Genomic DNA, 27237 nt, shown 5'->3' on the forward strand with positions numbered 1-27237 from the left:
TTCCTCAGGGGTGAGGCGGTGCCTTTATTGGAAATCCTGCATTTTTTGCTAACAGCCTTCTAGCCACAAGTCACAAATGTAGAAAATCTGAGCTGCCATCGCTTCCTTTCAAGCGCCTTTATTTTCGGTTTAACAATCAGGACACGTTAAAATAAAAGCAATCAGATTTAAATTTAAACAAAGGATGATAAACGGAATATGATCTGAAGTTGCCAGATTTACAAGTTTCACTCCGAATAAACATTCAAGTAACCAATTAACCGAAGTCTCTGATCGTCTCTAGTCAAATCAACTAGCGTTACAGACCGCGTAAGTAAACCCCTGTTTCACTGTCAGGTATACAGTGTGATATTAGTCACGTGATTTATTCCGTTTTGCAAATAAACCCGTTCAGCATATCAACAAGACTAAACATTATCAGGATTGGATACAATGCACAGCATGAGAATGCATGAGTGGTGAGAGGAGAGAGACGAGCGAAGTCCAGCGTTCTGCTTTTGTGGTTCATCTGTCCATAAATTAGATTTATTCAGCCAGTGTCATTTCCACTTGCACTTCAGCTGTTTCAACAATGAGGTATTGTGATGAAAATGCACTGCTTTGGATTACCATCCAGGACCTTGTAGATATATGACACAAGTCTATGAAATGAAGTTTTGTCTGTATCATATATTGTAAAGACAGTTTCTAATAATGTGTGCAAATATGTGTGTGTGTGTGTGTAGCCAGCATGCTGCTCCATTCTTTAGCTATTTGATGAGATACAAGTCAGTAGTTGAACACGTCTCTTTTCCAGCAGCATAGTGTGTGTGTTCTCTGGGTTTGGTGATGTGAGCCTCTGTGCTTCAGAGGATCACTGAAGCAGGCAGTTACACAATGCCCTCGCTGCGTTTACTCCTCCACACCACCAGGGCAGTCATGAGTAAAGTGACCACAATGGGTACAACAATGAAGGGCCCTAAAATCCTGTTGGGTGGATCATGAGGAAGTCGGCCTGTGGGTGAGCAGTTGTGGAAGTAGTTCTGGTGAACGCTGATGAAGAATTCGTCCACTATCCTGTTGGGCCAGAAACAGTTGAGCTTCCAGGCCACCAGGAACGTACAGTTTGTCAGCTCTCCATAGGACCTTTAGGAAAGAAATGGGGGAAAATAAATAATTAAACATAAGTTAAATCATTGAAGATTAGCTCTAATTAATAACATTGTGTTGATACATGTAGCTTCCATAATTGATTATTTATTTATTCATCCATCAATTCATCTTTAATAGATGTTTTATTCATGATTTGGTGCATATCTGATAAACACTGGGCATGCGCTAGGAATATTCCCTAACTAAAAAAATCCATTGCACAGCATTATGCACACACCTAGGGGCACTTTCAGTGCAGCAATCCAGAGAACCTGTAAGAAACCAGGGTCTAACTGGAACTCAGGAGCTGTGAGGCAGCAGTGCTACCAAATGCACCACCAATCTTCTTCTTTCTGCTGCTCCCATTAGGGGTCGCCATAGCCGATCATCCGTCTCCATACCCCCCCGTCCTCTACAACTGCCTCTGTTAAACCAACTACCTGCATGTCTTCCCTCACCACATCCATAAACCTCCTCCTTGGCCTTCCTCTTTTTCTCCTTCCTGGTAGCTCCATCCTCAGCATTCTCCTACTGATATACCCCATGTCCCTCCTCTGCACATGTCCAGACCATCTCAATCTCCCTCACCTTGTCTCCAAAACGTCCTACATGCCCTGTCCCCTAATTAATTTCTAATCCTGTCAATCTTTGTCACTCCCAACGAAAAAACAGATGCATGAATGGATGGATGGATGTACTTCATTGATCCCAAAGGGGAAATTTGTGAATAGGAATATGCAGATACAAACACAGAATATGAGAACATTGCCTCAGGTAGGGGTTGAGAAATAAGTAAGGTCTGTATTCAGATGAAGACATGATTTATATAGCACCCTTTCATTCCCAGCTGTTCTCTGCTGTGAACAAGTCAGAACATGTGTGATGGGAATTGAATAGTAATCTCTGACAGAAAGTACATGCTATTGTTCAGCTCGAATATCGTTTTATTAAACGCTAATTGCTCTTATTGAATAAAAATTCATGGCAGGTTATTTCAGCTTCGTGCTGTAATTACAAGCTCGCAGCACTTCATTTTACACTGAGCGTTTGAAATCCTTCATTAACCATGAGCTGACCGGTGCACCTGAAAACCTCTTTTCAGTTCAGCCTCAGATTAATATTAAAAAATCTGTTCCATTAGGGTTCAAATAAAACTCAGGTCATGCCGGTCTTCATCTCACCCTACATAGCCATCATGATTTTGCCATCCCAGGGCAGTCTATGTGGAATGCCCATTAGGGGGCGCCACAGCGGATCATCCGTCTCCATACCCCCCTGTCCTCTACATCTGCCTCTTTCGAACCAACTACCTGCTCTTTGGTCTTCCTCTTTTCCTCCTTCCTGGTGGCTCATCCTCAGCATTCTCCTACTGATATACCCCATGTCCCTCCTCTGCACATGTCCAAACCATCTCAATCTTACCTCCCTCACCTTGTCTCCAAAACGCTACATGCGCTGTCCCTCAAATAAACTCATTTCTAATCCTGTCCATCGTCGTCACTCCCAACGAAAACCTCAACATCTTCAGCTCTGCTACCTCCAGTTCCACCTCCTGTCTTTTACTCAATGCCACTGTCTCTAATCCATACAACATCTCAGGTCTCACCACAGCTCTATAAACTTTCCCTTTCACTCTCACAGATACTCTTCTATCACAAATCACTCCTGCTATCACTCTTCTCCACCCACTCCACCCTGCCTGCACTCTTCTCTTCACTTCTCTAACACACTCTCCATCACTTTGCACTGTTGACCCCAGGTACCTGAACTCCTCCACCTTCTCCACCTCTTCTCCCTGCAACCGCACAACTCCACTGCCCCCCCTCTCATTCACACACATGTACTCTGTCTGACTCCTACTGACTTTCATTCGCCTTCTCTCCAGCGTGTACCTCCACCTCTCCAGGCTCTTCTCCACCTGCTCCCTACTCTCACCACAAATCACAATATCTCCATTACTGCTGGAGTGAAAAGCAGATAATAAGTTTAAAGGGCTGTATTATAAAATGCTTGCCCTGTTTTAGTGTCTCACACAGTTATGCCTTTCCGTATACCTTCTATTTTATAGAGGCATGTCTAAAAATGAGAAATATTTAATATCTTATATAATACAGTATCATTTTCATTATAGAAATTTATCAGACAGTACTGTTCCACTGTGTAAGATGACATGCAATGCCTTAAATACCAAGCGAATATGCACTATATGTCCAAAAGTATTGGGTCACCTGCCCTTTCCTGCTATATGTGGTTCTTTTCCAAACTGTAACCACAAACCTGGAGGCACTTAATTGTCTTTAGATGGCGCTATAATAAGATTTTGCATTCACTTGAATTTGGAAACCTGATACTATTCCAGCATGGTGATTCCCCTGTGCACAAAGTGAGCTCCTTGAAGATCTGGTTGCTTTGGAGAGGAAGATCTTGCTGCTATAGAGCTCTGATCTCATCCCTACTGAACACCTTTGGGATGAATGTGAACGCTGACTGCACCCCAGGTCTCCTCACCTGATGAACACAAATATCTATAAGCACACTCTAAAATCTAGTGGAACATCTTTCCAGAAGAGTGGAGGGAATTATAAGAGCAAATTGGGACTAAATGTTGACTGCAATGCTTAAAAGTCAGTAGTACTTATACTGTGGCACAAAAGTTTTACAATCTTGTAAAACTGGTATCAAAAACAATTGCATTTGTCACGTAAAAAAGCATTAGACATATACACCGATACAGGTGCTATTTCAGGCAGTTAAATGATCGAAAATCAAAAAATAATATAAAACATGAGTCAGGCTCAAAGGGGAAAAAACCTGACACCAGTGAGGCAATGAACAAACAGGATGAACAGGACTTGTCTAAAAAAAGCTTGAAAGCTCTTGTGTCAAACATGTTATGAAGGTATGATACAGACACAGAGGCAAAGGTTTGAATGTCCTAACGTCTCTTCAAAAAAAATTGCAAAGCAGGAACAAGTGACTAAGTAGACCAGTGGTTGATTGAGTTCATCGACGTGTGGATCTGAAGTCTGCAGTGGCCACGTTTGTAGGGAAATGAATTACCCAACAATATGAAATATTGATACTGTACAGCATTGTCACTTGGTGTGGCTAGCCTTAGATATAGTTTATAGTATACACTTTATATCCTGGTATGCAAATAATCAGTCTATGTATTATTTCTTCATTTAGAAATCTTTAGCTAATAGGTTAAGTCAGGTATGTGCTTATTAGTAGATCTTTACAGTAAAAACGTTGCCAGGAATTGCGAAATAAATTGTCGTTCATAACAATATGAATCAAAATTGCCATTTTACATTTCTGACACAAAGATGCTCGGTCGAAATACAATCGCATTGCGGAAAACAGTGTCTTCATGCATGCACGTACTCAAATGAATAGTCCAAAAAACTACTATAACCTTTTCGTTTTAGGGGGGGAAGGGGAACGGAAATGGATATTTAAAGAGACGTGATGAAAAACATCCCTCTGGACCATTTTTTTTACTCCACCAGCTGTGTCGAAGTCTTGAAGTAATGTTAAATCACAGCTGTACTTTACAGTCAAGATTCTGAAATTGTTGATCGAATAAAGCTGGCTATACTAAGCAAAGTTGTACTGTAACTAAAGACCTCTCAAAGGCATAACACAACCATTTATTCATCGGTATGCTGATAGGAGTTTGAATAGATTTTAATTTGAATGTGAATTCCCCAAAACACAAAAACAGTAGTGAGCTTCTCTGGTCCAAAAATAGATAAGCATATGGAGTCGTCTTTTCAGTAGCCATATGTTGTAGGTGGGGGATTGAGAAGAGGGGAAGGGGGGCAGATCCTAAAGCAGATGTCACTCCCATGAGTCGGTATGAGACTGAATTTCCGGATGGTTTAACACCACTAAATATATCCGACTGTAGAAACTGAAGACGGATATCAGCACACAGTGACCATAACACCTCTAACTTGAAGTGTTATTCAATCGAGAACTGCACAGGAATGAGACATGGGGGCTGCATAGGGATAGCCTGAGAAGTAAAGATATATAAAACACAAAGCAGAATCTTTAATGACAAGCCTGCCTGATAAACAGCTAAATCCTGTAGATTAGAGAGAACAGACACAGTAGTGTCGTCACTGCTTGTCTCTCTCACGCTCCCTCTCCAAGTCATTAATGTCACTAAGTGACACCAGATCATACGAGTGGTTTTTAAAGGTTGTTTGGCCCGAATGCGCTCCGTTGGGAGCTGAGTGTCGGAGCTCATGAAACGATCCTGCAAACCTTGGCATTAAGTGCCTGAATGAGCAGATATGGTGGGAGAGCAGACGCCTGGAGAAAATCAACTCTACGGCTTCAAAGGTTTTCGTTCAAAATCAAATTCGAATTTGTATCATCTCATCTATTAAGAGATCAAATCGAATCAAATTTTATTGGTCCCATGCATACAGAGTACGACATGCAGTGGAATGCAGACGGTCCGGCATGAGGGAATAGAACGAGGAGGAAAAATCCATTGTGTCAAATGTCATTGTAAAGGAGTTGTATGGTGAGTTGTGTCAATTATTTCATGTTTGACTGTATAGCTTGCGCAGATAGACATATTTCGGTGTGTGTGTGTGTGTGTGTGTGTGTGTGTGTGGAGGGGTATTCCTGCATGTTTGGGGAAAGGATTTTCATGGTTGTCCCCCTGTGATGACGAGGCCGGCTGCAGCTGTTCTTGTCTATGACACTGTATGCACTTCCAGTTCTGTAACACTTCCTGACCTGTGTTTATTTTAAACTGCTGTAAACAGAACATACAGGCAGAACGTATTCGGTTCTTTAAGCGGTCGTAATTTCCAGGCAGCCTGTATGATCCATAATTTATGGAGTAAATAATAAAAATAATAAAACCAGTATATAAATAAAATATCGAAAATCAACCCGGAAAAACTACTGTGATTTCCGAGCCTCAAAAACCTGTTCATGATTATAAAAAAACAGTAAATAATTCACTTTGTGGTTCCTTTTTTCACAGCCTTTCCCCCCTTTTTTACTCAGGAACCTTTTGACAGCTAGAAAAAAAAAATCATTCAGTATCAAACACTAGTTGGGAATGCGAGGAACCACATTTTGTGAGCTTCAAAACAAATAATAAAAAAAACAAATGGTATCTAATCCCTCCCATAATGCTTTTTAGTTCAATCAACCAGACAAGCTGAAGACAGGCTTTGGAAATATTCTATCTACAGTACAAAAAGACAAAAATGAATCAATAAATCTAATATGATTGCGTGCATTAACCACGATTTTGATCCTATTCAAAATATATTATACGTCAACCTCATTCTACTATAATTGACTCTATATAGTTGAGGTCTATAATATATAAATATTTAAGTATTTAATTGGCCATTACAGTAGAGCAATAAATCCAATGATGAGCTTTTAATAGCTTGAGCAGATGCACAATGTGCACAATGTGCCTTTTTATGTTCAAGCTCAATTTAATACTCTGTATGTGGGAAGAGATTATTTTACATAAATGGTCTCTCAATATCCTTGTGATGGTTTGTCATTTGATTTGTTTCGTTCTTGCCCCACTAGGGCGCAGAGATTTCACTAATTGCATGCTAAACAAATTCAAATCATATTTAAATTTATTCGTAATATACACAACCATACACAGTAGTTGGGAAATGGCGGTTGTGTGGTGTGAAATAAAAATGTTTTAAAGTAAGGTGTATTAAAGAAAGAAATAAAAACAACATTATTTTTAAAAATAATTAATTAATTAATTAAATTATTTTTTTTAAATAATTAATTTAAAAAAAAATGTGTGCATGATGTGCATTGATGCAGTAAAAATGTACGCAAACAGCAGATAGAGGAAATGGATGTTGTGCAATAAGTTCAAGATCTCAACCTTGAAATGATATAATGTTACTAGATGTTTTGGTTTTTTAACCTTGAATTAGCAGCATAATCATCATGAATGAGTGATCGTTACTGTAGCGCTTACTTTAACCTTCGACTCAGGAAGGGGTCTCTGTCCTTGTGCACTGCTGAGCAGGTTAGAGGAAGCTCTGGCTATTTTAATGAGCTCTGTAAACTCCCTGAACTCAGAGTCTAGTGGACATAACTCTTAACCTTTTCAAGAAAGTTCACACAGACCCTAGTGCACAATGACATATAGATAGCACTTGTCTTAATACATGGTGGTCTTCAGAAGGTATTGGGCCACTCACATTCCCAGTAAAAATATATTTATTTTTTCTTTGCCACCACTGGCTTGCTTATTAGGGATAGACTTATAAAGCATTAACTTTTAAAAGTTAATTTTAAGTTATATTAAAAGTTATAACATCCATTTTTAAATGTTGTATCCAGAGTCATGTCATTGTATATAAAAATATATATTAAATGAAGTTTCTTTTTTTAGTACCACCTACTTTTCGAGCCTTTTGTTGCCCCCGTTACGACTTTATGACTTTTTGCAGCTATCAAATTAAAAATCAGCTATTTTTTCCCTAAAATTGTACATTTCCCCAGTTTAAACATTCGATATGTCTTCTATGTTCTGTTGTAAATAAACATCTCTAGGTTACGTATGTAAAGTAAAATGTAAGTGAAAACAGAAGTTTTTGCAAATCCCACAAATCCGTAGTCCCCTGAGGGAACGAGACGCTCGAGTTCCTGAAGTAAATGACACAAGTAGACTAAAGAAGGCCCCTCCATACTACTTTTATGAAATGTGAGGGAAATGATTTGGCCCGATAACATCGAACGTATTAATATAACGTCTCATTTCTCATTTGATCAAATACTTTGCATCTTGTCCTAGCGTAGTTGTGTGTTAGTCTGTTTAGGAATACCTTGTGTAATTGTTTTTTTGAGAAAAAAAAATTCCATTAATCTAGGACAACAAGGCTCATGTTTTACCCCTGAGCATATTTAGCTTTATGGCTCTGTCTCTCCTATTGCAGTGCAAAACACAATTTCATGCCAGTGGCCAAGGTCAACCTTGTCCATCACAACAAACATTACTCATGGTTAGCATAACAAATGACTCACTGTTGAAAGGAGAGGCAAACAAACCCGATAAACAAGTCAAACTTTTTTTTTTTGCGTGTCTAATTAGCAGCATTAATAAAACCCACTCATACCTCTGACTACACCGTGTTTACATGATGAGAATTATACAGCCGACATGCGTAGCTCATGCAGGCAACATTTACAACTCGAACGTTTCCACTGTGTACCTGTCACTACAGCAGCCGCTGCGTGGTGGCTTAGCAGGAGAAAAACCAAGTGCTTCTTCGTGATCTGGCCACAGATGCACTTTTTTCCCATAATGCATTTAGATTTACTGATTGTCCTGGAACCCAACTGTCATCTTGTTTTTTTCCATCAAATAATATGAAGCGAAGGTTTCTCAGTTGAATAAATTCCCGTCTGAAGAAAAATAAAGTTTGTTTTCCAAGAGAAACTGGTTTCTCCTGTATATTTATAATACTGCTGGATTAAAAACCCTAAAATTGATGTTTACCGGCTTTGCTCAGACGTTGAGTGATAAACTAAAGAGAAACAACTACCGCAATTTCCGGACTATTAAGCGCACCCACTAAATTTGACAAAGATTTTTATTTTGAACATAAATACGCCGCACCTGTCTATAAGCCGCACCTGTCTATAAGCCTGTCTACGTTGAAACTAATGAACTTTACACAGGCTTTAATAAAAGACAGTGTCTGTTACACGGCTTGTATCTAAACAGTAGCCTACCAAGAAAGTCATTGTTCACTGTCTTCCTCCTTCCTTTCACAACAATTTCTCTCTGGAGTTTATCTTTTGGCATCGTCGTGCGTTTAAAAATCACCATCGGTGAATCTTTTCTCCCGATGCCGTGCAGCTCAGAACACAGGTGAAGTGTGTTTTTCATGCCCGGTTATTTTCAGCGTGACGAATGATTCGCATTTCCTGTAGACAGTCCGAGTGAGCGGCAGGTCAAACGTCAGAGGAACATCATCCATATTTATGATGTGGTGCGGCCCGATTCAGTGGGAGCGCGTCTGATTTAATATAAACGGTTTCATTGGTTCACCTGAACCCGTTCGGCAATTTCATTGGTCTAATGTTATGGGGCTCTGTTTTTTGGTTTGAAGTTTGTGAAACCGGGAAAAATCCATAAATTAGCCGCTTCGTTGTTTTAGCCGCGGGGTTCAAAACGTAGGAAAAAAGTAGCGTCTTATAGTCTGGAAAATACGGTATACGTCCTTAAAGCTTTCATGACATTGCGTAAGGTTTAATTTACTGGCTACTCACCAGCAGCTTGAATGAACTCGCTTGTCAACACTTTGCCAATGGCAGGATGAAGTGAAAGGTCATTGAGAACAAAAATTTTCTTGAGCCCTGGAGATAAAAAGAAATACCTGAAAATGACAGGTTTTTGACCCTTTCCTTGACATTCTATGACTATGAGCACTCCAGACCAATGTTAATATTGGATGTCTGGGTCTCTTTTAGTGAGGCACATTTGAGATAACTGGAGAAATAAGAACAGCTACTTCAAATGTGCAATTCTTCAGATTTTAATCTTCATCAGAATAAATGTCAAAAACAGTTTTTTTTTTCTTGCTTTATGTCCCTTCATTCCCTGTAATAATGTTTGCTATATAGATAAAAATGATGTGCTGTATATGCATGGTTGTTGGTGCCATAAAATCTGGCTTGAAAATAGCAGAAACCGACTTTCATGCAAAAAAACAGAAAGGAAATCATTACTCTATACAGCCATGGTGAGTTGAAAAGCATGAGCACAAAGCACTAAACACAAGCAGATAACCTGGAAAAGCAGAAGACTGTATAATGTTCCACTCGTTTTTGTCTATATTTTATATATATGTACATACGTGTGTGTGTGTGTGTGTGTGTGTGTGTGTGTACGAAACCTTAATTCTGATCATTACCCCAAGCACTAATCACATTATCTAATCTGCAATGAATGACTGATGCAAGTGAGTCAAGGCTGCGCACATTTACAGCGCCGTGCTCTCAAAAGCCGCCGGTGACGCAACGCACATAAATCGGCGTTTATCAATACCAATTCTCACCCACCTGAGGCTTATGAGTGGCTGTTGGCAGAAAAGACGAAACACTGCCTCGACTAATTATCATCCAGCTGTTAACAGTGCTGCTTCTCTTTGAACTTTCGGAGGACGTGCTGCGCTCTGGGCAACAGAAAAATCGTTTCCGACTATTTTTTGTCTAGGATTTAGACCCCTGGCTATCAAATCAGCAATTCAAAATGCAGATCAGAGGTCATTCACAAACATCCACTAGCAAATGAAGTGTCACTGTTGTAAATATACATATTAGTCTTTACGAAATGATTCCAAAAAATTGTGAGCAGGATTTGAAATATCTATTTTCATCAACCAGAATCATGTAGTCCGTTTCAGAAGAACCTTTCCGTTTCCAAGTCCATATTTATTCCTGTTTTTGTAATTCTGCTTTTAGATTCTGCATACACACTGGTTTACATACCGGACCATCAAAACATTGTGTGTTGCAACCGGCCCCTGTGATTTAAAAGCCTGGGAACTTTTTTGTTTCGAACAACCAGCTTATGGTTCAAAATTTGTCCATGACTACTTCTGCTTCGGAAGCTACTCACTATGATCACTGTGTCTGAAGACTCACTCACGCAAGCTCCGGCAGTAGCGGGACTGAAGTAGAAGTGCCTCTGGTTCTGACTTCAGCTTTTCCAACTGAAGTTCACTGACAGCGCTACTCTTAAATCCTAAAATATTCATGGACCGCTGTCATCTGCTCAAGAAGTTTCCGATTCTGGACGCTTCCAGACACGCCACCTCAACCTTAAAATGTTCAAGTTTGAGTAGGTTGTTTTTCGCGGTATTAACTTGAGTCGGGCTTGGACGGGTTTCAAAAGCTGGAATAGTGAACCTATTCCAAATAAAATGCTTTAGGCTCTTTCGGTTCGTCGTGTGGGTTCTCATTGATCTAAGACTGTACATGTTATTTTTTAAAGTCCACTGGGAGACATAGACAATAGCGGTGTGGGGTGAAACATGCTGCTACTCACTCTACTGTGTCCTCCCAGCTGCACCAGTGGCCCTGGTCCAGAGCTTCCATGTCCTCCTTGAACTTGGCCAGGCATAACTCCTTGATAGCATTGTCATAATAGCTGTTACAAGCCATCGCTACGGCAGAGAAGGTCGCTGCGGAAAAAAATTTTAATTGATTCCAGGAGGTCATGCACAGTAATTTCACTACTTCCTTTATTTATCTTCTGACAGATGAATTCAGTGCTACATCTTGTATGTAAAGTTAAATCAGAGCAGTGATCTATTACTTTGGTTTATAAACCCAGCACAAAATTCAATGTCCACTGTTCTTTTTTTCTTGCTTTACCTGAGCGTATCCCAAGAATGCTAGATGTGACTCAGGAGTCGCAGTGCATCATGACCGCACATGGGTTCAATTTAGCATTCCCTATCCTCCCAGTGATATTTTTAGAAGGTTAGAGGAAACCAGAGCTCCTCGTAGGGGAATCCCATGTGGTCATAGGGATAACATACAACCTTACGAAACTTTTAACCTGAGATCAGGATCGAATCAGCGTATCCACTGCACTACCTTTACATGAGGCATTTAAAATGACACAAAAGTAGTTCTTTTGACTTCTACACACACACACACACACACACACACACACACACACACACACAGATACACAATTTTTACATGCACATTGCTTCTAGAAACACAGTGCGGATATGTTAAAACTATTGTTTATCATTTATTCAACATACACCAGTTAATACTGTACAAATCTTTACTCTGACTGGTCAGAAAGTTAATTCCTGTTGATTATATAACAATTAGATGTGGTTCACTGATTTGATTGGATGAGTGGATTGGATGAGTGTCTACATTTAATATAACTGCTCTGCAAGGTTTCACATTGTGTATCACTCCACATGTGTTCATTAAGTCAAATTTCAGTCCAACAGTCCCATTGAAATGGTTAATACGGTAGTTACATGGCAACATTTACTATGAATATAATATGTTATGACAGTTTGTCGAAAGCAAGAAGGGAAACCAGTTACATCAGACGCATCTTTAATCGGATTGTTCGAATAGAGCTGAAGAGCTCCTAGAGAGTGTGGATTCTTTGGGATCTATTTCTGATCATGGAGTAAGAATAAACAAATCATTTGGCCACATTGTGTCGAAAATATCATGGTATATTATGTTGTAAAGCTGCTTTGAGACAATGTTCATTGGTAAAAGCGCTATACAAATAAAAATTGAATTGAATGTGCTGGGGATGGCATTACTAACAATCACAGTTCCAATGTCTTCAAGAGGACCTACACAGTATGTTGCTGATGAATTCGCTGAGTGGAACATTGTAACCTAAAAGAAAATCTCTCGCTGAATTTGGCCAATCGATCTCTGTCAGGTTTGACTGTTATACTAGTAAAAAATAGAAAATTCCATAAACCACTGTGAACTATGGCTAAGAGTTTGTTGTAAAGGCACTAACCCTTTTCTATATATACTATAATAGCATAAATAGACAACCAAATCAAATCAGGAAGTAGAAGGAGATGTAGTGAGAGGACAGAAGAAAACATGGAGGTGTAGTTTAATTGAATCGGACACAACGGGTTTGAACATGCTTTGCAGTCTCCTTCCCATTCTATCCTTCGTTCATATGCGGTTTTTATTAGATTGTATAGTGAGAACCCATAACGCCAAACCGGGGATGACTGGCATTGCTTTTACTGTTTCAGACCGGGACAAAGGCAAGTCTATCAGTTTAGTCATGCGGCAGAATAGAGACCTTACGAAAAGGGAGAAGTCTGTCGCAGATCGATGGTTCCGTGTGTGTGTGTGTGTGTGTGTGTGCATGTGTGTGAATATACATGTTTGAGTGTGAGCTCTGTGTTTGGTGATAAGGCTTCAGCCATTTCATTACAATGGCTGTATCCTGACAGTAAACACAATTCAAATGATGACACGGCTTGACAGAAAGAGCAAATCCGTAACTTTTTTCCATTCTTAATGGAGTTTGTGCTCCTGTATTCATTTTTCACTTCAATTTCTTACAGTGTACTCAACTGTAATCAAGACTAATCATTTCCACAGAGAAATCGAGTATATTCGTTTTTCCAGTATTCAAGTGCTTCCCCATCACAGCAATATTAGCCAAATCTGTGAGCTCATGTACCGTAATTTCCTGACTATAAAGCGTATATATATATAAGCCGCACCCACTGAATTTGACAAAGATTTTTATTTTAAACATAAATAAGCCGCACCTGTCTATAAGCCGTCTACACTGAAACTAATGAACTTTACACAGGCTTTAACGAAAGACAGTGTCTGTTACACGGTGTAACGGGTGAAATATGTTTTGGCTCCTTTAAGAGCAGAGCGGTATTTTGGGAATAGCCTGCCGCAGCATTTTTCCGCTATTACTGCATGTGTGCAAGGCCGAGGAATATGTCCTTATAATTTTCTGATGCTCATTTCTAAGTTTTTTGACTAACCCGTAACGCTGTTGCCAAGAAAAATCAAAAAACACGAGTTTTGGAAACCTGTCTGTGCTTATATGATTTCTGTTGCAACTGGAGTTAGCGAGCTCTCCCTTCACCCAGACTCAACGCGTTACAACGGCTTGCATCTAAACAGTAGCCTACCAAGAAAGTCATTGTTCACTGTCTTCCCCCTTCCTTTCACAACTATTTCTCTCTGGAGTTTATCTTTTGGCATCGGCGTGTGTTTAAAAAAAAAAACGTTTTTTTTCTCTTGAAGCCGTGCAGCTCAGAACACAGGTGAGGTGCGTTTTTTCGTTTCTGTTCGGAAATTTCATTGGTCTAATGTTATGGGGTTCAGTTTTTTGGCTTGAAGTTTGTTAAACCGGGAAAAACCCAGGAAAAATCCATAAATAAGCTGCTTCGTTGTTTAAGCCGCGGGGTTCAAAACGTAGAAGAAACCTGATGGATATGAATAGATACAAAAAGTGACTTAGTAGCTAGCAAAAAAATCTCAACATGCATCAAGAGTGAGTGATAGACAGATGTGGTGGAGAGAATCTTGTAATTTTTCACAATAAAAACATTGTTCACAATCAGATAATAAATAAAATGGAAATAATGTATTCTTTCTGTCCGGCCGGTACCAATTGATTGGTGGTTGGGGACCACCGGTGTAGAATACGGTTTCAGAACATAATGAGTGTCTGTACAGTACAATGCAGCATAGATCCTTCATAACCATGATCAGAGCAGAACAAAAATACACAGCTTTTTTCAGAATGGTGCCGCTCTCTAGAATCAAGAGCTTCAGGGTTAGCACTCCTCTGCTCTTGAGAGCCTCAACTGCCAACCAACATTACATTTGTGTGGGGGTTTCGAACACGAGTCAGCAGATGAAATGTTTAATATATCTCTAGCTAAAGGCATGGAGCTCCAGTGTGATGCTTCTGTGACCCTCCTGTATTTGTTCCATCAAAGCTTTCAACATATTCAAAGCGTTACACATGGATCTTGTGCCATATGTCAAACTCAACGTTGATTTCTGAGGGGAAAAAATTAAACCTCTCTGTTAGTGAGAAACGTATAGCATTTGATTTGGCTGTTTGACGAGGGATTAGTGATGTAGACTTAAAACTATATCATGATTTCTTTTGGAATGCTTTTTTATTTTTTTGGCGAATTTGAATATTTTCTGTCAGACCTCTGGATGGATTGGTTTTTAATTGAAGACCACTCGCTGCTACTGAGAACGGTTCCACGTGAACAGTCTAAAGTTAATTTTAAGAACCACAAAAAAGGATTTGGTAGAATGGTTTAAGTCTACAGTGTTTGCATTCAACTGCCCATCAATGAACAGCTGACAACCAATGATATGAAACTGAATGAACATTCAGTGTGACCCAGATGAGAATGGGTTCCCGTTTGAGTCTGGTTCTTCTCAAGTTTTCTTCCTCATTCCATTTCAGGGAGCTTTTCTTTGCCACTCACGCCAATAACTTGCTCATTGCAAATTAAAGGGCTAATTGATGAATTAAGCACATGCACCTGTAAACTAGAATGTTTGTTCTTGCAGGAAAGCATCTCCTAGGTACCTCTCAGAGTAGGGTGCTTTCATTGGCCGTGGGTCAATAAGACACCGGCAAAGTATAGCAAAAAAAGCTTGACCTACTCAGGGTAAGTCATGCAAGATCAGGCTTTTACTGAGAGAAAAAAAGGTCCATGAATAATAGACCAGAACGTCATGTTCTGTCTTTGTAGCAGGAAGAGGGGGCGATTACGCCTTAAGTAAAATCCATAGACATATTGTGCAGGAACAGTGGGCGGCTTACAGAAGTCTATAAGTTAACGCAGAAAAAACACCAACATCATTCCAGACAGGAGAGCATGCAATCCACTCCAAATTCACTCAGTTGGTCTAGAATGCATTAATGGAAGAATGATAATTGACCCTTAGGGATGTTAGTGTAAAATTACAGACATTTTAATCTTGTGAAGCTGACAAAAAATTGTTCTAATGTTCGAAATGATTACAAATTATGCGATCGGATTACGGATGATGTCGGTTAGATGCAGCTTACGCAATGAATTGAAATATGCTTTTTTTGAGTGTTTCGCATTATCATATTGAACCGACTCAGAGAAAGGAGGTGGTAATAAATTGATAATTCACTCGGAAAACACAAAGCTTTTTTTTTTTGTGTAGTGGGCCAAAATGTATTCATTACTATATACACACCCACTGGCCACTTTAATAGAAATAGCTTTCCACTTATTTATTCATGCAACCATTCAATCAGCCGATCATGTCGCATGACGTGATCTCAGTGAACTTATTGTTGGTGCGAGAACAATATAATAACCACGCTTTTAACCATGGTAAGCAAAAAAAAAGCATCTTTACAGCAAACAATACACAATAAATATTCTAAATAAAGTCTGAAGGCCCATTTCCTCTCACTTTATATACAGGATATTTAAAACTGTAAAAAATGTGAATTGTTCCAGGGGTCAAAGATTCCCAAAGTTTGTGAAATATTTGCAAATGTATAAAAATCACATGCCCAAATATTTACAGCCTTTGCTCTAAACTTTGTTGCAGCACCTTTGGCACCAATTATAGCCTCTAGTCTCCTATTCGTCTTTGCAGAACCTCTTAAGCTCCATTAGGTGGGATGGGGAACGACAGTGCACAGCCATTTTTAAACAGGTTACAGTCTGGGCTCTGGCTGTAAATGTCAAAGACTTCTTTGTTATTTTGACTGTGTGCTTAGGGTCGTTGTTTTGTTAGAAGTTGAACCGGTGCACCAGTCTGGAGTCCAGAGCACTCTGAAGCAGGTTTTCATCAAAGACGTCTCTGTACATTGCTGCATACATCTTTCCCTCGATCCTGACCAGTCTCCCAGTTCCTGCTGCTGGAAAAACATCCCCACAGCATGATGCTTCCCCCACCATGCTTCACTGTAGGGATGGTATTGGCCAGGTGATGAGCGGTGCCTGGTTTCCTCCAGACATGATGCCAAAGAGTTCAATCTTAGTTTCGCATGATCTGAGAGTCCTTCAGCTTCCTTTTGGCAAACTCCAGGCAGGTACATACAGGCCTGATTGGTGGAGTGCTGCAGAGATGCTTGTTCTTCTGGAAGGTTATCCTCTATCCACTGAGAAACGCTGGAGCTCTTTCAAAGTGGCTCTTCTTACCCGTTCACTCAGGTTGGCCATGCACCTCCACTCTAAGTAAAGTCCTTGTGGTTCCAAACTTCTTCTATTTACGGATGAATGGGGGTTGCACTTTGCTCATTTAAACCTTCAATTCTGCAGAAATTTTTCTGTACCTTTCCTCAAATCTGAGCCTTGACACAATCCTGTCTCGGAGGTCTACGGACAAATCCTTGGACTTCATGGCTTGGTTTGTGCTCTTACATGCAGTGTTAACTGTGGGACCTTCTGTAGACAGGTGAGTGCCTTTCCAAATCATGGCCAATCAACTGAATTTACCACAGGTAGACTCCAATCAAGGTGTAGAAACGTCTCAAGGACGATCAGTGGAAACAGTTTGCACCTGAGCCTAATTTTGTTAGGCAAATATCTCAGAAGACATTTGCAAAGATTTCAAACAAACGTAAAAGTGCTGTGAATATTTTCCAGATGCACTGTAACCAATTATAAAATAAAAAATAAAAATGTACTAAGACCAATACTCTATGTATTGGTCTATATAATTGTCAATACTCCATGCAACAGGATGGATCATGATGGTGGAAAGTATTAAGTTCAAATGTGATCATTCCTCACTACTAAAATTATGAGATCCTATCAGGTTTTCCCCTTCATTTGTACTCATGTTACCTCCATTCATCTCTCTTCAAAACCAATTACTCGTAGGACAGCGTCTGCACAGGAGACGTGAGCTTTATTAAAATTGACTAAGCAAATGCCTGAAAGTTATCAGCACTTATCATTGTGTCTTCTGGGAAAAGCTGCACTTTGCAGATGCAGTATGCATATTACCCCAACACTACATTATTTCTGACCATGAAGGCCACGTTTCCGTAGTTACTAATAAATAACGAAATAAGGTATTGATGTTATATGGCATATTTACTACCAACATACACAAACATGTAGTGGTGCAACTGTACACGATGTTTTAACATACAGTGTCTGCCTTTTATTAAATACCCAAATTAAACACACTCTTTGTTGCCAAGTCAATGCTTTTAGAGTTTGCATGCAATCTGGGAAGCGCTCAACTCGCTGAGTGTCTTCAGCCGACGCACATCGGTGAATACAGGATATAGTGAGTGCTTTTCTTAAATTCTCATGCAGAGACACAGGATATGAGCAGGCAGCTAGCTTTATCGGTCGAAGTGTAGCCGTCAGAGAGACATAACGATCTCCCATACAATTCATTTCCGGCACTTTTGTGACAAACTGCAGTTTTCGGTGGTTCTCTATTAAATCTCTTTAAATCCGGTTATGGTTGTGCTAAGATAATAGAAAAGAGGAAATTAAAAGGCTCACTCGTTTGCTACAACTGATATCTTTCATCAGACAAAATGGGTAATATTGAAAAAATGTATATATTTTGTGGATGAGATCTTTATTTCTGTATGGAATATGGAGATGCTGACATGGTTAAACCTGAAACACAGTGAACATATGTGAAGAAAAGACTAATGTTGATTCAAGCCATGACAACAGGACAACAAATCTACCTTTTAGGCCAGTATAGAAATTCCAAAGAATTTCCTTTCTAGATCATTTCTAGCTCTATTTCCATCTTGAAGTAGGGAGATCAGGTTATACGCAGCATAGAAAGTTCAGCTTCGGGGCTGTAATGATCTGTCATGCAGGAAAAGAATCGAACGTGTCCTCGCGAAATCGTCCCTCGCTTCTTTTGGCCTTGTCCATTTCCGGAGATGCTTTACGACTATTGACAGAAGCAAACGCCGCGAGCCCTTTTGCTCTCGGCGTAGCTCGTGCCGAACGCACCTCCGCACACACACATAACATTTATCATAGCCTCCTGTAACATTTGAGATGGTGCCGACCTTATGGGATGTTGTAATTACAAGCGGAACAAAATGTCACCCCACTCGGCTGTACTGGTGATAGATCACTCATGGCCATTATATAAATGCTGATTCCCATCAACACAGGCATTCACTACGGGCTGCAGTGACTCATCACTGCAACGCTTCATCAAAACCCTGCGCTCTGATTCGCTGGTGGAAACTGGGATGCATTATAACTCAAAGTCAAGATTAACATTTATTCATGTGTGCAGCAGTGCAAGGGATAAAGTCATGTCTCGAGAGTTAATATCAATATAATATCAATATCTTAATGACATTGACTACAGTACGGTTCTTTGTGCCAAATTCGTTATTTTTGGAGTTTTCCAAAAGAAATATCAATAAAGCATCAGTTCTCCAGGTGGAAATGGCGTGTTGATTACAAAGGTCAGAGGAAAATGACTTTAATGACAATTACATCACACTTTAATCTGTACTTTTTCATACATATCTGTCATATATATCCATCCATATCTTGTTAATTCATGTATGTATATACATCTATATACCTTTTTTTTTTTTGCTAGTGTGTATATATATTTTTTTTATATTTTATATATATTTTATCCATACTTCTACTCATAGTCAAATTATATTTTAATATACTTTTATACTTATTTTTATTTTTCTTTCATTTATTTTTTTTTTAGCTTATATTATATTTCTTTCATGTTCACAAGTTGGACAGTGATAAAAAGCATTCCACTATATGTCATACTTTGAATTTGAATTTAAAAAATGATCAAAAAAGCTAATACAAACACAACCCTGATGAACAGAAAACCAGCTTGAAACCAAACCTTGAGACAGATAACGTAAAAATGCACGTGGTTCTACGAGAAGGAATCTGAGACTACAGTGGCCACAGGCAAACTGAATCCTGACAATTAACAAATGAATAAAACATCATCTGGATCTTGAACTGTTCAAAATCAAAGTCTTTAGTACAAAAAATGAAATGATCAAACTGAAACAAAAGCAAAATCCCAGGTATTCGATTGAAATATACACAGCACTTGTAGGAAAAAAAATCCGAAGTGTGTTTAAAAGTCAAGCGAGTGCTCTGCAGTCTCGCAAGATCTCAATTCTCGACAATACAGCCAAGAAAGAGCTGTTAAAAAGGACTGTACAGCGTGTCTTAGTGCTTAAAAGAGCCAAGGTTCCAGGAATGAATCACGTTCACCTTGGCAACCTTCAGCAATCACCGCTATACATGGGTAGGGCGTACGCGGTGCGATGTAAATCTGGTTGTCTCTGACGCTGTGTCTTCATTCGATCGTCGATCACGCTTGTGAAAACAAGAAAGATTAATTACCCGCACCTTGTTTTCTCCTTCGTCTAATATATGCGAGCGCGCCACAGCATGGTTCGTTTGGCCGCCTCGATCTGCATAATGAATAATCAGCTAATGCGAGGAGGAGTTTCCATTTCGTTCCCTTCCACCTGGTTAGTTCGCTACTGACATCTCACCTTAGTTAACTATCAATTATTTACAGCTTGCCGACTGCTGTAAATTTAACAAGCGGCACCACGTCGTTGTAAACGTCACATCACTGGGTGAAGAAGAAGACAGCAACATGTCTTTTTTGACTCTCAGTTTACAGGGTTTGGCTCTAGACATCGAACACGGGGAATATGCACAAAAGAAAAGCAATACCCCAAATGGGAAACTCTTCTTTGCTACTTCAGTAGTTCATGTGGCACAGTACAAGTAATAAATTGGCTCCCAGGCATGACTGTCCTCATTCTCTATCAGTCCTGCTGCTGCGAAAATGCAATTGAGGAGATTTAAAGAGGCAATAATGGCAAAGTGCACGGCGATGATCTATTTTCCGCATAAACTGATGGGTGCCATTAGCGTTACTAACGGAGACGCTGGGAATGTCGAATGTTACGCAAGGGCTTTAATGTCACGTGTCACTTCAAAGTCAAAAATCGGTTCTTCCGAAAGGAACTACACTAATCAGTTATTATTACTACGAATGTTCCAGGGAGTGTGTTTGCCATCCGGAGCTTGCCATGTCACGGCCTGTTTAAGATACCCTCGCTATTTATAATGCAATATTTATAGCTGTAAATGTTTGAAATGGCTCTCCCGTTATATCGGCGAGCTTCGGATTCTACTCCGATAAGCTTATTGAAAGCGGCTAGTTAAGACGAAAGCGTCTCCAAAGCTAAACTATAAAAACACAAAGGATCCCCAGGCAACCAGAAAAGAAATAAAGCATGTCTGCATCAATCTCCGTTTATCACCGCTGCCTCGTCTACTGCTCGTTATTCAGATCGAGCCGAACAAAGCTCTTAATCACACATCGCTATGACAGTTTTTCTGAAGACCCCTGCATTCTTTGATGTGTGTGTATTGATTGTAAAAGTAGTGTTTTCACGGACAGGGTAAAATCATGGCCTCTAATGGGGTGATAGTGTTCACACTTTACAGTGAGAATATACTAGTCGCAATTATCTGCATGTATCCGCACAGCTATATCAGAGCAGTGCGGTCGATCAGGCATTTCATGACACCGTGACCGAGTTCTCCATTTCAGTCTCTCCCATTTTCTGATGGTTTCAGTGGAATAACTGAGTTGGTAATTTGCCACCACCCAAAGTAATGGAACAGTAAAGCTTCATGCTCTGCTGATGCTGTAGAATTGTTAGAATTGTGCCTAGTAGAATCTCTGGTTCAAAAACAAAAAACAAAAAAAAAAAACGTGCATATTATTAATTTAAATTCAATCGATATTCTTTTGCACTTTTATACGAACGGGCTCAGCATCGATACTATTCGGTCTCAATTCATGGTTGAGCAGGCAAACGTGAGAGACTTTCTACATTCAAAATATACTTTAAATCCATATAATGTAATTCATTTGAATGTATATCTGCTTGAGGTAGATGATCATTCTTTATATATCATTGCGCAACTTTTTTCCAAACATGTTGCGGCATTTATTTAAAATAGAGATACAAAAAAATATTCTGGTAACAATTCCTTCTTTTTATTTTTACTACACGCTGGCGTAGCGTTAAGAAATGGATTGTGTGGAGGATGATGTAAAGTTTTACTTATGTAATCTTGCATGACCCTTCGACTTCAATCCTAGTTTGCTTTAACTCGTCCTACACTTTTTATATTTAGTCCAAGTTTTGAGTGAAATCCGGACTTACGCCAAGTTTGTAGATGCTTGACCGTAAGATTTGTGCTTTTTGAACAGCCTATTCCGCAATTAGTCCCTATTTGCTGTTCCACTAAATTTTCAGCCAATTCGCTGAGTGAAAAGGTGTTCAGTCTGGTTGAAGTCAGAGATCTATAGCAGGCTACTCAAGATCTTCCACTCCAACCCATGCCAACCATATCCTCACGGAGCTGGCTTTGTGCAAATGGGCATTGTCATACTGGAACTGGTTTGGATCTCCTAGCTCAATGGAAAAATGGAAAATTTGGGAAAGAACCACATAAATCTGGAAAAGTCAGGTGTCCCTTTTGCCTATAAAGTCTACGTTGGTGAGATTTGAAAAGGTAATCACATAACCTGGTAAGTTCTTCAGATAAAATACAGAATCATACAAAGAACAATTTTGCTTTGATATAAAAAAACCTTCATGATATTGCACTGCAATGATAACCAGTGTGATGTTTCTTACAATTGCATTATAATTCCAGACCTGATTACTTTGATTCGTTTTGCATAGTAAACCGCAGTTTAACATCAGTGTGCAATTATGAAGAAATCTTCTTCCCACAATAAAAATGGGGGATGAGCCACAATCCGCCTTCACCATCTCATGTTAGGTGCTCTCAGCTCTCGAATGTGGGCTTCCTTACTTTTTTCACTTCCTCACTTTCTGACAAGTGAAGTAAAAACAATCAGTGTATTTTCCACCTATGTTTATTAGGATGCCACGATTTTAAACCCAGAAAGCATAAACATGAACCCTACCATTTAACATATGCTAATTTGATAAGTAAAAGCTGAATAAATAGGTTTTGGTGCTCCCAAAATCTAATCACTGAGCAACATTTTTCTGAATATTCAATTCCTGATTACATTATTCCCAATACTCAATCACTGATCAACATTTTTCCCAATATCCAATCACTGATTAAATCATTACACTGATTACATTGTTCCCAATATCCAATCATTGATTACATTGTTCTCAATCATTGTCCTCTCAATATTTAATCACTGATTACATTTTTCCCAATACCCAATCAATGATCAAAATTGTTCCCAATATCCGATCATTGATTACATTGTTCCCAATAACCAATCACTGATAACATTGTTCCCAATATCCAATCATTGATTACATGATTTCACTGATTACATTTCTCCCAATACCCAATCACTGATCAACATTGTCCCCTCAATACTCAAGCACTGATTACATTGTTCCTAATAACCAATCATTGATCCACATTACGTTTAATACCTAATCACTAATTACATTGTCCCAAAATCCAATCGCTGATCAACACTGTTCAACACAATTCATTATTTTCCTTAAAATTCTACAAACACCACCCTATAATGACAACGTGAAATAAGTTTGTTTGAAATTTTTGCAAATGTATTTAAAATATACAAAATGTACCATTTACCAAAAAACGAATAAATTCACAGCCTTTTGAAAAACACTCCAGGCCCAATATGTGAAGCTTCAAATAGTTTTAACAGCAAATCATTGGCCAGAAAATGACCAAGAACTAAAGAAATATTTTAAGTAACTTAGAATGAGATCATTTCTCTCTGATTAAAATGTTTAAACCTCATGGATAAACATGTAGACAGCTTTTTACAGCAATTAATGACTTTTATTTCTGGCTTTCCCAACCCTGAACATTTCACTGCAGCAGGAGAAGACAAACGGTGGCCCAGAAGAGTTTCATTTTCTGACTGATGATTTGTTATGGATATTTAACGCTTATTATTATCATACTTATTATTATTATCATACAATACATTGGTATTGTACTTCCAGGGTACATTTATGGTTTGTAATTCCATTATCTGGTTATTATCTGGTTCTCTGTGGAGAGAGGAGAACTTTCCAGAAGAACAACCATCTCTGCAGCACTCCACCAATCAGGCCTTAATGGTAGAGTGGCCAGACGGAAGTTACTCCTCAGTAAAAGCACATGATAGCCCAATTGAAGTTTGCCAAAAGGTGCCTGAAGGACCTCCAGACCATGAGAAACAAAGATTGAATTATTTGGCCTCAATGCCACTCCGTCATGTCTGGAGGAAACCGGTCATCACCTGGCCAATACCATCCCTAATGTGTAGCGTGGTGGGGGCAGCATCCTGCTGTGGGGATGTTTTTCAGCAGCAGGAACGTCAGATTTAAGGGGAAAAATGGATGTACAGACACATCTTTGATGAAAACCTGCTCCAGAGCGCTTTGGACTACACACTGGGGCCATGGTTCATCTTCCAACAGGACAACGACCCTAAACACACAGCCAAGATAACAAAGAAGTGGCTACAGGATGACTCTGTAAATGTCCAGACAGAGCCCAGACTTTAACCTGATTAAACGTCTCTGGAGAGATCATACTCATGGGGCTGTAATTGGTGCCAAAGGAGCTTCAAAGGAGCTATTGAGCAAAAGCCGTGAATAATTATGTCCATGTGATTTGTTTTTCGTTTTTTACTGGTAATAAATTTGCAAAGATTTCAAACACACTTCTATCACATTGTCATTACGGGAATATTGTTTGTAGAATTTTGAGGAAAATAATGAATCATTTTTGGAATGAGGCCATCACATAACACAATGTGGAGCTCTGTGAAAAACATTCCGGTACACTGTATATATCCACACACCAATCAACAAATACCTAATTATTGCTTTTTTTAAATAATTGTTCGTACTCTTAGCTCTAAACACATATTACCAGTAGTGTAACCATTTCCTTTGGGCTTAAATCCAAACTACTCCCTACCTTATGTCCTCCGAATTCTTGAATTCGAGAAATCAATTTTTAGAGTAATCTATTGATTTTTTATTCTCATATGCAAATGAGGAATGAATGTTCCATTTTCTAGTGAATGTTTGAGCATGCATTTTTGTTTCCAAAGAAATGTGAGCATCATTGTGCACTGTTTAAGGTTCAAAAAAGGTGTATCTCAGCAAATCTGCGGTTTATGATTCCTATAGTCTTAATGTCACAGGGTGAGTGATAACAGTGTCTTATATGGATGAATTCATCAGCCTTGGAAGAAGTGGGCGTGATGCAGTGTGTGTGTGTGGATAGGTAAAGCTATGAACAACTCCTGCTTTCGTGTGTGTGTGTGTGTGTGTGTGTGTGTGCCACATATGAGACCAGGAAACGACGCTCTGAACTAATGAACTGTGCCACAGCATGGAAAAAGCTTCTGCAGCTTCACACTCACTCACACCCTTAAGTGTGTGAGTGTGTGTTGGAAGCAACAAGCTCAGGCAAGAGCTACAGAAACAGATGGTGAAAGAGAGAAAGAAAAAGATACGGAGAGGAATATCTGCTAACAAGCATATATACAGTTAAACCAGGGATCTTTCCTCAACCTGCAAGCAAACCTGGCAAGAAAGGCTTGTTAGGTATGCACAGCACACTCGAGCGAGTTTTCAAGACAAGCGAACAAGACGATCCAACTCACGGCGCTCTCCATACATTATTAATTCTACAATTAAGCTATCGACCCATGCACACACACTCGGTAATAACCCTAGACATTTCCTCGTTTTTTTTCTTGTACAATGAAGAGAACATCAACAGGATGATGTTAGTCTTTACTTTGAATCCCTAATACAATGTGTACATTTGATCAGATTGTGTGTGTGTGTGTACTTTTAATCATTTTTTTTTACATTTCCAAGTCAAATCTATAGAATACAAAAAACGTGGTGCCACGGCAGGGCAGGACTGTGGTTTTATTTTTAATGATTATAAAAAAGTACACCCCAAAGCTTCATTTTAGACAATACTATAGAAAGTCTTTCTAGCTTTCCCCAACCCAAACATTTCACTGCAGCAGAAGAGTCTCGGTTTCATTCTGGCTCATTTTCTGACTGTTGAGGATATTAAACGCTGATTATTTTGAGATCTGGCACATCAGAGATGGTCCATGAGTGGAATAACAATATTATAATTATTATTAAATACATTGGTGTAATACTAACTTTGGTTTGTGATGTTATTATATGGTTATTTCTAGTGATCTGGTTCATTCTGGGTATTATTTGGTCACATCTGTTTAACATCTGGATATTTATGGTTATTATCTGGTTGTCTATGGATTGTGTACAGAACTAATCAGCTGTGTTGTGGTTTATGTGCATGACAAATGGTAGACTCTTTGGCGTGTGTGTGTGTGTGTGTGTGTGTGTGTGTGTGTCGCGTGCGCGTTTAGTTAAACTCACCCAGTATAACACACACAGCTGCATGTCTTCTGGCAGGTAAAACGCCGTTGTTTCCCATCATGAAGGATTTTTTACGCAACTTGTGCTCAAGTTATACGTTATTCGATATTTATGCGCGCGCGAGAGAGAGAGAGAGAGAGATCGCGAGAGAGCGCGAGCGAGTTCTCAGATAACACTGAGAGTTGCAGCTGTCTCGCGCGTGCCAGAGGTACAGAGCGAATCACATGCTGACCTTAACGTCCAGAACGCATCAGATAAGATAAGAAACAAAAAAAAAAAAATGAAGGATAAAAAACAAACAAACAAGCCAACAGGCAAACGCGCTATATCCAGATGGTCGTGGAACCGGTGCGCGCTGAACGCGAGGATTTACAGGGAGCGCGAGCGCGCGCGCGCGTGTGTGGATAGAGAGAGCGCGCGCGTGTGCGTGCGTGTGTGTGGATAGAGAGAGAGAGAGAGAGAGAGAGAGAGAGCAGAAGTGGCACAGCAATTAAAGCTGAAACACACACACACACACACACACACACATATATACACACACACACACACTCCTGGCATTTTTTTCTACAGCTAATGAATGCTATGCCTACACCTAAATCTCTAACCCTGACCTTAACCTCATTAACTAAAATGGGAAAAAAATAAATAAAATACTTGGAAATTATATTAGCTATTCCTCATATTGGTCCCCATGAAGACACAAAAACAGAACACACACTCTTTTAAACCTTTTCACAAATTAATTGCATGTAAAATTAATGATCAATATGCTGGAAATTGCTGTGTTTGTTTAAATGTATGATTAATATTTTTTATTATTATTATTATTATTATTTCCCATTGTGCTTTAACAGTCATAACCATAAAGTTCATTGCATTGGCAATGAAAACCCAAAAGCGATAATAAAGGAGTTGTTGGTCTTCCAGTCTGTGGAACATTTACATAAGCAAATAATGTTTTTTTTTACATAGGGAAAAACTTCTCTTCACCCTACTGCACTCATGGCTTAGCATACACTATAGGGTTAAATCCTCGTGGACACCTGATTATCATAACCACTTTAACACTATTCCATCTTCAC

General features: G+C 39.3%; 1 protein-coding gene across 1 annotated transcript; it reads right to left on the bottom strand.

The window, feature by feature from the left end:
- On the bottom strand, window positions 1–26565 carry ramp1 (receptor activity modifying protein 1). The gene is made up of 3 exons (XM_046845887.1): window positions 26156–26565; window positions 11210–11345; window positions 1–1125 (listed from the first exon to the last, which is right to left on the bottom strand). The coding sequence occupies exons 1-3, from the start codon at window positions 26214–26216 to the stop codon at window positions 870–872; spliced, it is 453 nt and encodes a 150-aa protein (XP_046701843.1). The 5' UTR covers window positions 26217–26565; the 3' UTR covers window positions 1–869.
- Window positions 26566–27237: the final 672 nt, after the last annotated feature.

The sequence above is a fragment of the Silurus meridionalis genome, chromosome 3 (genome assembly GCF_014805685.1).
Source record: "Silurus meridionalis isolate SWU-2019-XX chromosome 3, ASM1480568v1, whole genome shotgun sequence".
Taxonomy (NCBI): domain Eukaryota; kingdom Metazoa; phylum Chordata; class Actinopteri; order Siluriformes; family Siluridae; genus Silurus; species Silurus meridionalis.